This window comes from Misgurnus anguillicaudatus, chromosome 11 (assembly GCF_027580225.2).
Source record: "Misgurnus anguillicaudatus chromosome 11, ASM2758022v2, whole genome shotgun sequence".
NCBI lineage: Eukaryota > Metazoa > Chordata > Actinopteri > Cypriniformes > Cobitidae > Misgurnus > Misgurnus anguillicaudatus.
The window spans coordinates 22,240,328-22,254,191 of NC_073347.2; the positions used below are offsets into that span (position 1 = coordinate 22,240,328).

At 38.0% G+C, this 13,864-nt stretch overlaps 1 protein-coding gene across 2 annotated transcripts in view; it reads left to right on the forward strand.

Moving 5' to 3' along the window:
- fgf8a (fibroblast growth factor 8a) overlaps positions 1 to 13,864 on the forward strand; it is a 39,312-nt gene extending 25,448 nt beyond the window's left edge. Inside the window, exons 5-10 of one of the 2 annotated variants that reach the window (XM_055169893.2) lie at positions 1,841 to 2,130; positions 8,341 to 9,066; positions 9,151 to 9,187; positions 9,909 to 10,089; positions 11,673 to 11,779; positions 12,821 to 13,864. In XM_055169893.2, the coding sequence (XP_055025868.1) occupies positions 9,035 to 9,066; positions 9,151 to 9,187; positions 9,909 to 10,089; positions 11,673 to 11,779; positions 12,821 to 13,096 (633 nt within the window). In that variant the 5' untranslated portion in view covers positions 1,841 to 2,130; positions 8,341 to 9,034 and the 3' untranslated portion in view covers positions 13,097 to 13,864. The remainder of the gene's footprint in view (positions 1 to 1,840; positions 2,131 to 8,340; positions 9,067 to 9,150; positions 9,188 to 9,908; positions 10,090 to 11,672; positions 11,780 to 12,820) is intronic. The other variant, XM_055169894.2, reaches the window with a different exon arrangement.

Consider the following 13,864-nt stretch of genomic DNA (forward strand, 5'->3'; position numbering starts at 1 on the left):
AGACAAGTGGAAAAGTCACAGGGCAAGTGAATATTCAGACACATTTGTTATTTTACTTAATAAAAGACTTCATATTTGAGGTCTGCACTGCCCTAAAATACATTTGGAAAAGTCACTGTGACTATAAACCCACGCACAAGTTTCCACAATGGCATTCGCCACTATTTCCCACGCTTTTACCTTTCCTCGGCTGCAGATAGAGTGGCCGCTGGCTTTGCCTGAACAGATTCCCTCAATCCTCGCTCTCCTGCGGCAACGTGTGCCGTTTCATGTCTGGCTTAAGCCCGAGCGGTTATGCCGCCGTAAATTTAGCCTGTTCATAGCCATTTCAGACATTCAGTCACTTTTCTCAGCTAATATCAAGCAGCAGTGATTTTACAGCCTGTGTGTGCGTGTGTGTGCTGATCATGTATTGTAATAGCAGAACATAGATGTAAAAAGCAGTCCGCGAGGAGGGCAGAGGGAATGGCTGGTAGATGGAGAACATAAGCGCGCTGGGAGCAGGGCAGTGCTTGGAATGAGTCCAATGTAAGTTTCTCACAAATGGAGGCCAGACACAAGCACCAGGCGTGTGAAAAAGAAACTGTGACATGGGAAAGCATAGCTTTGCTCTCTGTGGCTAGGTCCACACAGCAGCAGAACACAATTGATGCTTGACATGGTTTTGTTTTTACACAGTTATGTTGTGAAAAAATGTATAATGAAATCGTGTCATAAGTTACATTATCAGAAAAAGTGTTAAAAAGCGTTAAAAAGCTGTCACTGGGCCAGTACACTTTAAAAAGGTCCTAATATGTGCCATTTAGGTACAATATTTACACATTTCTGTTGAACTGTTGCAGAAGTGTACTTCTTTTTAAAAGGGTTCTGCAAACATAGATTGACAATTACCTAATTTGAATACATAGTCCAGCACTACATCAGTTTGCACAAGCTTAAGCTGCATTGCACTTGGGTGTAGTTTTATTTTTTTAAAGGACAAGTTCAGTATTTTACACTTAAAGCCCTGTTTTCAGATTGTTTATGATGAAATAGAACGGTTTTGACTGAAATTTGGACATATGATGCTGGCCCGAGAATTTTCTGGTGTTTGTTGTATCACCCTCCACCTCTACAATGGCTGCATAGGTGCACTGGAACAATCCTTTCTAAAATGCATTAAACTTTCATTTACAAAGACGTCAAACTCACCGAGTGGTCAGGGGTGTTTACTGATATGTTCACACAAAAATCGCTGCAAAATACGCATTTCAACAGGTTTTATCGTAGTTTTTGTCCAACTGCATTGACTTGTATTAGATGTGCCGTGAGGTACGGTATTACTCCGTGCCGGGAACGTTGTTTGTATTCTTGCAATTGGCAAAGGTGGATTATTGCCACCAATTGGGCTGGAGTGTCTATTATTCAAGCTCTCAACAGAAGAATATACAGGTGTGAGGTGTTTGGAAAAAAAGGTCCATAAGTTTACAACGAATGCTAAAACACCTGTTGGAAAGCATCTTTTGCAGCGATTTTGGTGTGAGCGTATCAGTGAACACCTCTGACCACTCGGTGAGTTTCACGTCTTTGTAAACAAAAGTTCAATGCATTTCAGGAAGGACTGTTCCAGTGCACCTATGCAGCCATTGTAGAGGTAGGGGTAATACAATAAACACCGGGCCAGCATCATATATCAAATTTCAGTCAAAACCGTTCTATTTCATCATAAACAATCTGAAAACAGGGCTTTAAGTGTAAAATACCGAACTTGTCCTTTAAGTGCAAAAGTGGTTCAACTGTTGTAGTGAATTTGCCCCCTAATTCATTTTACTCATGTCTAAATCTTTCAATATGACTTCAGATGTTCCTATCCAGGGCGTAAAATTTGCAGCAGCTCTTCTCTGGGGTCATAATTCGTGGGTCCAGTCTGCGTGTGTCCAAAGGCAACCCAAACCTGGTTTTTGGATGACTGTTGACCTTCACCTCCTTGCCGACCCAGCTCTTAAACAGGGCGTGACGCGGATCTTTAGGTTACCACCCAGGAGCCAACGCCGCCTGCGGCTCAGCCCGGCTGATGGATCTGAGTGTGGCCGCCAAGCTCCAATCAACTCAGACATGAGCCCCAGGACCCCACACAACCTCACAGTACAGGTCTGTCACACACCAAAAACATTTTAAGTGGCATGCAGTGCATACTTATCCCAAAAAAGGGGAGGGGGTGAGGGAAAGGAATGCAAAGGAAGAGGAGCAGAAATCTATGCAATGCAAAGGGTGAAAGATATTACTGTACGCGGGATTATAGTTGGGACTGTCCAGACAGTAGATCAGACTTAATGCAAACTGCTGGCACGAAACCAGCGTGAGTGGGCAAGACAAATTTCCAGTAACAGCAGAGTGCTAGATGCTGAAACCGTATTATTCAACGTGTTCGTATGGGATATATATTACTAACATATGTTCAAGGAGGTTGAGCCCAATGGGACTGTGAAACCGCTGGCTTTGAGTATGAGAATACCGCTGTATTTAAATATATTTTTAAGGAGGTATTTGTTTAACAAGCATAATACGTTGTAATGTAAAGTTATTATGCTTCTATTGCTAAAGACCCACATGAACAATAAACATAGTTGCTTTATGTTCAAAAATTTACCAAGTGAGTACCGAATGTTTGTTTCTCCACCAATTCTACATTATTCATGATTTGTTTATGCAGCAATCATATCGCATATCGTCGACTTCTCCTCCCTTTACAGCAGGACTGTTTAAAGAGCCTCTGTGGTGGTGGCATGATAAGATAATGAGCAATTGATATATGCAGTGGCAGGGGAGGCTCATTGTGTATTTGGGCTTTAACCCGCCGTGTGCAGTCAGAGCCCACCGATACAAACAAGACCAACACGCGCACATATGTGAGCAACTCTGTCGAATGCAATCGCTATGACATTAGTCTTTAGAGATCATTAGCTCGTGTTGGGCCAATTACATTCTTTGCATACTGAACTAATCTGTGGCTCTGCTGTCGAGGTTCCTCACCATTAGTGTGTTTGCTTATCCATTTCCTTCCCTCCCTCCAATTAACATGTCCCTCACTTTGGGTTTGTTCTGCCGGTGTGTGTTGCTGTGACGCCTGTCCATCACCTTGAGTCCCTCTGAAAGGACACTTTAAAAGTGAGAACAATGCTGCCACCTCTCAATCACTGCTGAGTGGTATTGGTACTCAAATGAGTGTTCTTCCCTGGGGTGTGTTTTGTCCTGCTGGTTTTCTTGCCCTGCTTAGTAAGGCCTCTGTGATGAATCTAACTGTAAGCCGGCCTGTCGTGCGTTACCGTGGCGATGGCTGATGCGAGACCGGCGTCCGGCGTCACCGCTGACGTCGCAGAGAGCGGGCGGATTGACGCATGCGGGGCTCGGGTACAGCCCACCCTCCTGCAAAGTTCGCTGTCCCTCTGGAAGAACCATCAGGCCCCAAAGGCCCTCAGCAGGTTGCCTACTCCCTGCAGCCAGGCACAGGGCCTGCCTGCCCTCCTCTTAACCCCAGGAGCATCGACAGCAATCCCTGCAGCCGCAGGGGATCTCAGGCCCTGCCCCCTGTTTTTCTCTCTTCTTTGCTTTTTCTTTCCCTCCTTTTCTTGTCTTTTCTATCATTTTCTCTTCTGTCTTCAACAAAATCTGTGACACTTGTTCTGTGCCTCTCACACCCAAAGCTTTCCCTTATAACTTTTAGTCATTCTCTCTGTGTATAAATGACTCTTTTTCAGGATTTAATATGGCTTTATTGGCATGCTAAAAATGATCTTTACATTGCATAGAAACATTATTTTTTTTACAAACAAATACCTGTTAAAAGAAACAAAGGCAGTGTTGGGAGTAACGCATTACAAGTAACAAGCATTACGTAATAATATTACTTTTCTGAAGTAACGAGGAAAGTAACGCATTACTTTATAAATGTACACACTTATATTTGAGTTACTTTTTTTTTTAAAGTAATGCGAGTTACTTTTCAGTTTAATTAATTTGATTAAAAAAAGTATTATAATAATGTACTGAATTAAACTGAATGTAGTCACTTAGAATTACGCATTTTATGCGTGCGCACCTGAGCAGGAACAGTTTGAGTCAGAAACGGAGATGGCAGGCCAGAACTTGACATTTTTGCGATGGAAATATGCAATTCTCAGTCATAAAAAACACCTACAAGGCCTGAACGAGATCAAGATGTAGCCAAGTAAGAAAAAGTAACGCAAAAGTAACGTAAGTATTACTTTCCATGAAAAGTAACTAAGTAACGCAATTAGTTACTTTTTTGGGAAGTAACTTATTATTGTAATGGATTACTTTTAAAAGTAACTTTCCCCAACACTGAACAAAGGTATAGATTATATATATGAGTCCTTAGTATAGAGTACTAAAAAAGTAGAGTACTAACTTATAGAAGCAACAAACAAACAAACATACAAACTTAGCATAAATGCGATTTTTTTATTTATTCTGTAACAAGGATCTTGACAATGAGTTTGAGGCGATCTTAAGTCTTCTACCTCAATTGGTAGATCATTGCGCTGGCAACCCAAAGGTCATGGGTTCGATCCCCATGGAACCCACATACTGATTAAAAATGTGCACCTACACTGAAAATTTTTTTTGCTTCTGCTTAAAGGAGTAGTTCACCCAAAAATGGTCCCCATTGACTTGACCATAGTAATTTTTTTACTACACTGTAAAAAAGACTTTGCTGCCTTAAAATTTTTTGTTGCAAGTCATTTCAACTTACTATTATTTATCTTGACTTGAGATGAGTTGAGGTCAGTTGTTATAACTATGACTTTTCTCAACTATATTTTATAAGTTGTGACAACTCATCTCTGTTGACATGACTTGTAAATCTGAGTTGATTTAACAGCAAAGTATTTTTTACAGTGTACTATAAAAAGTCAATGGGCCCCATTTTAAGGGTGGAGTACTCCTTTAAACAAGTAATTTTCCCCTGGTTGCATTAAAATTTTGAGTAAATTAAACTTAAAAATATTATTCTCAAAAAGTGTAAAAATTGTGTCAAGTCATATTTTTTAAGTTGAATTAACTCAAAATGTTGAGGCATCCAGATAACTTACTTTTTTAAGTTGAGCCAACTTATTATTTTTACATTGTAGAATGCAATGTAGATTTGAATAAAAGCATCTGTGTAAATGTGCTTTTTGTCAATGCCTTTAAAACACATGGAAAGAAATGTAAAAATTACAAAGCTAAAATTTGTTGGACTGCACAACTGCCATCAAGTCTGAAAAAAATGTTAGTTATTTCAGTAATTCCACTCTGGCACCTTGCCCACATCAGACATGGTTGTCAACACTTCAGGAAGCTATGTGCTTTCCAAGAGTGCCATTCCATCCTCCACATATCTCTCTCTCTGTCGCTCTCTTTCTCCATCCAAGCCATCAAAAGGGATACATGAACACTTTTGAGGCCATGGCCACTTAAACTTTATATAAAAGTTAAACTAATCAGAAAAGTACTTTTTGAGCTGAGCATTAAATGCCTGAAGGCAACTTTTGACCAAATTGCTGACAGGGCACTATAAATCTTTAAATCCAATGTATAAAAAGAATAAGAATCATCTTGTTCTGGCTTAATTGGGATTACAACATTAAGGCAGCCTGATATGAAATCCTGTTCACATGGGAAATGAAATGTTCAAAAGTTAAATGATTGTGCAAAAGACTTGACATGAGCTGTTTGCATGATATGTTTCTGTCTGTTTATGTAACATATGTTTACCACTATATAGACATTTATGGATTTGACAGACACTTACAGTACATTCATACAGTACGCTCTCAGAATAAAGGTACAAAAGCTGTCACTGGAACGGTACCCAATTTGTAACTAAAGGATGCATATTAGTACCTCAATTGTTCCCTGCCTGGCAATGTACATTTTATCAGTATGTGTGATCCCTGGAAATCAAAGCCACATCATCTGCATTGCTATAACAATTCTCTACCAATTGAGCTACAGCTTAAAATGTACTCCTTAATTCGCCTTAATATCTCTTCGTCCAGTAGGTGCATGGGCAAAAAAACGCTCATCCTCAGATTCGTCCTGTATTTGGTTAGGCAATGAGCAACAGAGTTAGACACAAAGTTAACCAGGAGCCCAGCTCTGCCTCAGGCCTTGCAGAAGTACTCAGCCATGGAATGAAATGTTGACTTTGCAATGGTCCATTAATATTGGTCCACTTAAACACCCAGCCTAATGTATACAAAAAGAAAAGAAAAAAAACATGTACTGTCCCAAGACAGTAGTGGAAGGCTTGTCATATGTGTGCACACGATGGTTTGCTTTGAGTAATGTGATCAGGAAGTATCCACATTAAAACCAAAGATATTCCTAGGTAGGCCTGTTGGACTCAACATTATTGCACAGGTCGTGTGTGTGTGTGTGTGTGTGTGTGTGTGTGTGTGTGTGTGTGTGTGTGTGTGTGTGTATGTATGTATATATTATAACGAGATAAATCCATTTTTTAACATTTTTGTCAAAACATGTTTATTATTATGTTATCATGTTATCATTTTGTTTTATGGTGCTACTTAGCTGTATTTTTTTAAGTTATGAAGGTTTAAATCAAAACAAACCAACTGTAGTTGCACTGAAATTAATTGGAATGCACAACCAAAAAACTAGATTTCTGAACAATTAAAAAAACGGTGGTTATCTCGTTTTGCAACGAAACTCTTCATATATATATATGTGTATATATATATATGTGTATATATATATATATATATATATATATATATATATATATATATATATATATATATATATATATATATATATATATATATATATATATACAGAAATGAAGATATATTGAATAAATATTATTCAAAATATCTTCATTTCTGTTCAGTAGAACAAAACATATATACAATTTTGGAACAACTTAAGGGGAAGTAAATTTTCATATCCCTTTAAGTTGGTTGCCAGTTATTAGAAGTGATGTTATTTGCTGTGGCACAAAATGCTTTTTAAACCATGTTTAGGGTTAATATATATGTACAAACCTTACCCTTTTTGTATATTATTTATATACATACATGTGCAGTTTCTGAAATATTTGAAGGGGGTAGCTACACCTGTAACAGTTTTGAGGGCGCCCTCCTGTGGAGGAAATGTTTGTTGCATTAAATGTTTCAGTAGTCAAATTTCTCAAATTAGTGGGAGAAGTTTGTCATCAGAGTGATTAGAGTTTTTGAGTTGATGTGCTAGAAGTTGGTAGCACATAGAGTTGTTTATTATAAGCTGTCTGATATCATGCTGTTTGTCAGTAATATTAGCCTATAATTAATTGTTGATCAAATAGGTTTCACTCGCAGTTAGATGTGCTTTTATCTTCAGTAGCCTATGTCGTATTGTATGAAGGGCGTCGGCAATAAGGTAGCCTATTTAACAAATTAAAAAGCTGCAAATCGCAAATAAGCGCAGACCTATTCTGAGTGATGGTGGGCCATCAAACCTCTGACTTCTCTGATGTTGGGTCTTGAAAAGTAACATAATGGAGGGTGGGGCTGAGTTATTTTGACGTTTAATTACTTCAGATTAGAAATAGATTGATTGTCTTAAGCTTTTCTTTGCTTGACTAAATGCCATTTCTGTAGTAATATGTTTGCAGATAGACTGGCAATTTGTTTTCCCTTGTTATTTGTGGTGGATAATTAACATTAATCACATTTAAATTTCTGTTTTAGTATTGTTATTATTTATTAAAGGGCACTACGAAATAGCATCAGAGTATGACATTAAATAGCACGTTAAAGGGTACAGAAGTTAAAAAAAAAGTATTTTACGATTAAAGAAGTAGTACATGAAATAAGACACTTCACACCTGTGTTATCCTTCTGATGTTTTAGGGATTTTTCTTTTCAGAAGAAAACCGCTAATCGTCTGTAATCCTTTTAATATGTCTCACACTTTCCTTCTGCAATACACAAGTCACTAGTAAACCAGTTCTGCAGTCTGCGGCATTGCATAATAGCCTCGGTTTCAGTTTTGAAATCAGAATTAACACTTTTGATTTCAAAACTTGGTTAAGGCGGAATTAATATTTTATTTTTCATTTATTCCGCATGTTTTGTTTTTTGCATAACAATAGGTCTGGGTGCATCCATGTCATGTTCAGTAAATACTATGTAATTTTTATGCGTAATAAATTTAGTCTCAGTCAATGACGCTTTCTAAACTTCTCTGACCGCTTATGGACTCAGGTGAAGGCATATTAAAAAAATGGTTTGGGTGGGGGTTTGAGTGAGGGGGGGTCATCTGCTTTTGTTCTATTGAAAAGGGGGCTTGTTCCTCCAGGACCAACCCTACCATTTTAACCAGGGGTGTAAGCGCGAACGGGGTTGACATTGGTGACTAACTGGCAATGAGAGAAGAGGAGGGGATAAGAGAGCCTAGCCAGTCCAGCAACACTGTTTCTTGAAGAAAGCTCAGCAGCACGGCAAGAGATGCACTGTCCTGCCTCCTCTGACTGACATTCCCACAGGAGTCAGACTGAATGATCAAGGGGATACGCCTGGATCAAACGTCAAAGGATTCCCCGTTGGATCTATTTCACCTTTATGGACAGCATAGGACGTGGGCTTTTCTTGCTAACGTCTTTATCATAGGTCTTTATGCATTAGAAGCTCTTTCGCTAAAACTTGAAAAGTAAATCGTTTACAAGCTGTAAGTTTTGCGTTAAGTGCACTTAGTTGTTATTTTCGATTTATGATGGAGAAAATCCAGACAGTGCTTGTATTTGTCAGTGGTGTCAATCTATAGATTCGCCGTTTTGTCTTAGAAAAATACTGGACATTTTTTCTGCCTCCGTGCAGGTTTTTTTTATTTGCCAGTTGATCTGTTCATCATATGTTGCGAGTCACGTTTTGGATATCAGCGCTGGACTCTGCGCGTCTCAACTGGAAAACCTAATTTTTTAAATCTCCGTAAATTAGCCTATACATAATTTGGTCCGCTAATTTTGCCTCCGAGGCCCGAACCTTTCAGCAACATGAGGCTCTTTCCATCGCGATTGAGTTATCTGTAAGTATATTTCCTTTTACCTTTTCACGCATTAACAGCTTCACTTTGATTTCAAAACATTAATCTATGATTTCTTTCTTTCAGATTGCTTCACCTCTTTGCGTTCTGCTACTATGCTCAGGTAGGTGCCAAATTTTTACTTCTTCATGTGACATTAATAGTCTTACTTTATGTAGATTATTTACTTTTGCATTTGAAATTATTTCAATTAGCTTGTTACATATAAATATTGGAAACTAGAAAACATTCTTACTCAGAATACAAAAATATTTAAAAAACAGAATGCGTCAATGCGCGCTTAGTTTAGTATTAATTAAGATACATTATGTTGACTGTCATAAGAAATGCATGTACAAAAATAAAAGGCACTAAATAGTGAGGTGGGAAAAGGTGTAGCATGTTCTTATCAGATGGGTATCACAGTGGGCGCAGTAACCTGGCAGGTAACACTATCATACTGGCACAGGGCGCGTGGGCATGAGCGCGTAAAGTATGCCAGCTTTTAGTCAGTGACGAAACATGTCGTGGGGACATAACTTTTATAGACATGTCCTGTATAATAAATCACGTTGTGTAGTCCCTGAACGCTGAGAGGACAATTTAGTTTAAATTTGTGGGATTTTTAGCAATGCGATTTAAACATGACACATTTCTTAATAATACCGCAAATGTTTTTAATTCTTAAATATCAAGCGCTTTTTATTCGTTGAAATAAGAATAACTTGTAGATTACATTACTTATCCTGATTGGATATATGGAGAGTCGCATAATTTATAGGCTCGTAATAAATGATGAAACAATTTCTGCAGATATTGATTATATGGTATTTAATTTCTGACAGGTAACCATTCAGTCCTCACCTAATTTTACACAGCATGTGAGTGAGCAAAGTAGGGTGACGGACCGGGTCAGCCGTAGACTAATCCGGACCTACCAGCTTTACAGTCGAACCAGTGGCAAGCACGTGCAAGTTCTGCCTAACAAGAAAATCAACGCCATGGCAGATGATGGAGACGTTCATGGTAAGACCATCCTTCTTTATTTATCACACACAAACACTGGCTTTCTCTCTTACTGTGTCCAATCATAATAAAATCCGTTGAGATTATTATTCTGGAATGGATTTAGTTAACTAAACTGCGTATTTAGTTTCTTGATTTCTAAAAAACCGTGCATTTAAATGGTTGGGCATTTGGTCAGTGATGAAGTTTAAAAAGCAGCGGTGTGCGAAAAAAGTGAAATGGATTGTAGATTGTTGAAGGTGATTCTCTAGAGAGACGCGCGGGTCTGGAAGAACCATTAAAACTCATCTTACTTCAAACTTCTAAACATTTCCTGAAGAACATTCCCCTCCTTCCCGACCTGATCCACGATGAAAATATGTCTAGCCGAATTCTGACCCTTGCGTTTGCTTTCTAGGGATAATCCTGTTGACAAGTCTTATACAACCTCAATGAACTCTAAATAACAGTTTTAAATATTTCTCAAATTAATTATTTGAAACATTTGTAGGTTTGGTTTATTACAACGAATGCAGTGGTGTCCTTTTGGCTAAATTATTTAATTTTAAGAACCATGGGAAAATTACACTGTTAAAAATGCTATAAGGGGTCTTTACAGCAATGCTATGGTGACCAAAGGAACCATTAAGTAAATAAATAATAAAAGAACAATTTATTTCTTTTTAACCTTCTTTTTATTCTTAGTCTTTAAAAAAAGCTTTTGTGCAACAGAAAATTGTGGAACCATATAACATGACAATAATAAATTTCTGTTATTGTTACTTCTTTTTAATAATTGATTTATTATTTATTTCTCTTATAATATTAATATAGCACATATGTGGTTTTATCATATAAAACTTAATAATTATTAGCTATGTTGTGGTATTTTTGGAAAGCTGGTTCTGGCCCTGCATGGCTGTGGTGACATCCATTTCACCTGAGCATGTTGTAGAGACAGCAGGGCTGTTAGTTGAGGCCAGTGCCTGGCTCCGGCTTCAGGCTTGTGGTTAGGCTCTTCACCAGCAGGTTATCTGACCCCCTCCATTTGAACCATAACTCTTTACGATCACTCAGAGTATGGGGGCTGAATTAGAGAACGGCTGCAAGTGCTAATTCTTGGCATGATGAATATGTATCATGGAAAACTGAGTTTTTCAGGAATTTGTTTTTTCATCTAAATTATATACTTATCGATTTCCTACAATAATCACTGCTTTTTAGCAATGGGAAAAACTTTTTTCAAGCTGCCATGAAGGTATAAAAATATCATACATTTACATTACATATTCAAAAAAAAAAAATTCTTAGTATGTGGAGGACATGTGATAGCAATTTACATATTGTTTATGTACTTACATAAAATGCAAAAAGTTAAAAGGACTGCCAGGAAGCCTCTGGCTGCTTTCAAAAGAATTGAAGTGCATATGTTTTTATCATTTTGCTAGAATTTAAGCTTACATAAATCCTAAAAGTAGTCCCTTTGGATTTCTTGTATTTATGCTCATGTGTGCATATGTGTGTTTAAACATAGATGTTGTGTCCTTCCTATTAAAACTTCATGTTGCAGTATCTCACAAAATCTCATTTTTTTGTTTTTACAGCCAAGCTCATAGTGGAGACTGACACGTTTGGGAGTCGAGTACGAATTAAAGGAGCTGAAACAGGCTTCTACATCTGTATGAACAGGAGGGGAAAGCTGATTGGCAAGGTATGAGAAAAAGTCATACATAATTTATAAGTAAATTACATATTGAATTATGTAAAAATGTCACATGTATCAGTGACTTTGTCCAGATGGGAAGAGAGAAGGGAAAGATGAATAAGAAATAATTCACAAAATTAAAGCATACAGTCATGTAGGTACCCACTGCTTCCTCTTAGCATTAAATTGCTTGTGGAGTTTTTTCCTTCATCTCAACCATATCAAGGAGATTTTCCGGAAATCAAATTAGTGTTGGTCAAAACATTATGCTTTATCTGTTAGTGGGCACCCGACTCTATCTTGGATGCAGTAGGCACAATGAAGAATGGGATCTTTCTTCTTCCATTTTTAGCTGGCTACTCTTGTTCCAATGTGGATTTGTGCCTTCTCCTTGCTGTGCATGGTAATAAAGTGGGATGGAGGTTCGGCCCCCACCTCCCAGCACCCTGCCAGGTGGACCATCTGCTTGGCACCCCTGATCTTATGCTATCTGACATATTGGCCGCCCAACGACAGCATGCATGAGAGAGTTTTTTCTGCTGTTGTTGTTTTTTATTGGACGATATGCCAGTCTTTTTCCGTTTTGGATTTAAGATTTTTAAAAGGCCATTTTGTTAAGAGGCTGGAGAAAGGTTTGCACTCCTGGTTTGGCTCATTACGGCATTTATGTGTTGCATTGGCCGGATAACATTTAGTGAAAATAAGATGATGCATATATGTTTCTGGACAAACATTGATGTGGTATAGAATTGTTTATATTGTTCAATGGAGTATAGCCTATAATAGGAATAAGTTCTGGATTCAAAATGACTTAACCATTAATAATAATTCAAAGGCATGATTTTTGAGGATGAATCCACACTGTGTTTCCTGAAAGGGGAAAATCATTGGCTTCTGCTGTCATTTTTCCTTCTTGATCTTGGATCATAATGACTTAAGCATATGCCTTGTGCGTATGGGGAAGCCCTATGCACACGTTTTTCAAATACTTTTCGAAAAGCTTCACATTTCCCTTTAATAATTCGATTTGTCTCATCTTCTTTACAGAAAAACGGTCAGGGGAAGGACTGCATTTTCACCGAGATAGTACTGGAGAATAACTACACAGCTCTGCAGAATGTAAAGTATGAAGGCTGGTACATGGCTTTTACACGCAAAGGCAGACCCCGCAAGGGCTCCAAAACCAGGCAACATCAGCGGGAAGTCCACTTCATGAAGAGGCTGCCCAGGGGACATCAAATCGCAGAGCACAGACCCTTTGATTTCATCAACTACCCTTTCAACAAACGGACTAAACGCACCCGCTACTCAGGCGAGCGTTGAAGAGTGACACTGGAGAAAAGAAACTGAAAAACTTTCTCAATTAACAGACTTCTCCTGTGGACTCCTAAAACATTTTTTGTACTGAGCAACAATATACCTAACCTTTAGTTTTTTATGAATTTTCAGAAAAAAAAAATCTCAAGATAAAAGAGATCTATTTTTGTACCCCTGACTTTTAGTACTGACCTGTGTATAGAAACTCTAGAAAATCAAAGCACGGGACATTTAAGTGCTGACATTTTAGTAGTGCGTGGACTTCTTCCATCTTTCTTTCTGGTTTTGTTTCATTTGATTTTGACAGTTTTAGAGTAATTTATAACTCTTCATAATGCTGCTCAAGGGGACTTCAAGGGCCCGAGAGAGAATGCACTGACAACACAGGGCTGTATTCGGTTACACAGGCAGCCGGGGCACCTCTCGACCACCCAGTGATAAGATACCCGGCTCATCTCTCAGTAACCTCTCTGGTTCTTGATTCTGGAACTCTCAAGAGATAAACATGGTTAAAGCAAACAGAGCTTTAAATACATATTTAAATGTGGCAGCTACATTTTCATTATATCACAAGTTTCCCAAAGTGGTTGAAACTTGTAAGTGTATAAATGTACGAAACTGTAGGAAAAGCTTTTGTTCTTTGTTGCATTTTGTTTGTCTGTTTTTTATACAAATATAAATATATTTTTATTTGAGGATGTGTAAAATAATTTTAATGATGGAAATATTTATTTAAAAACGTGTAATAAATTTACCTTAGGATACTGACGCTCA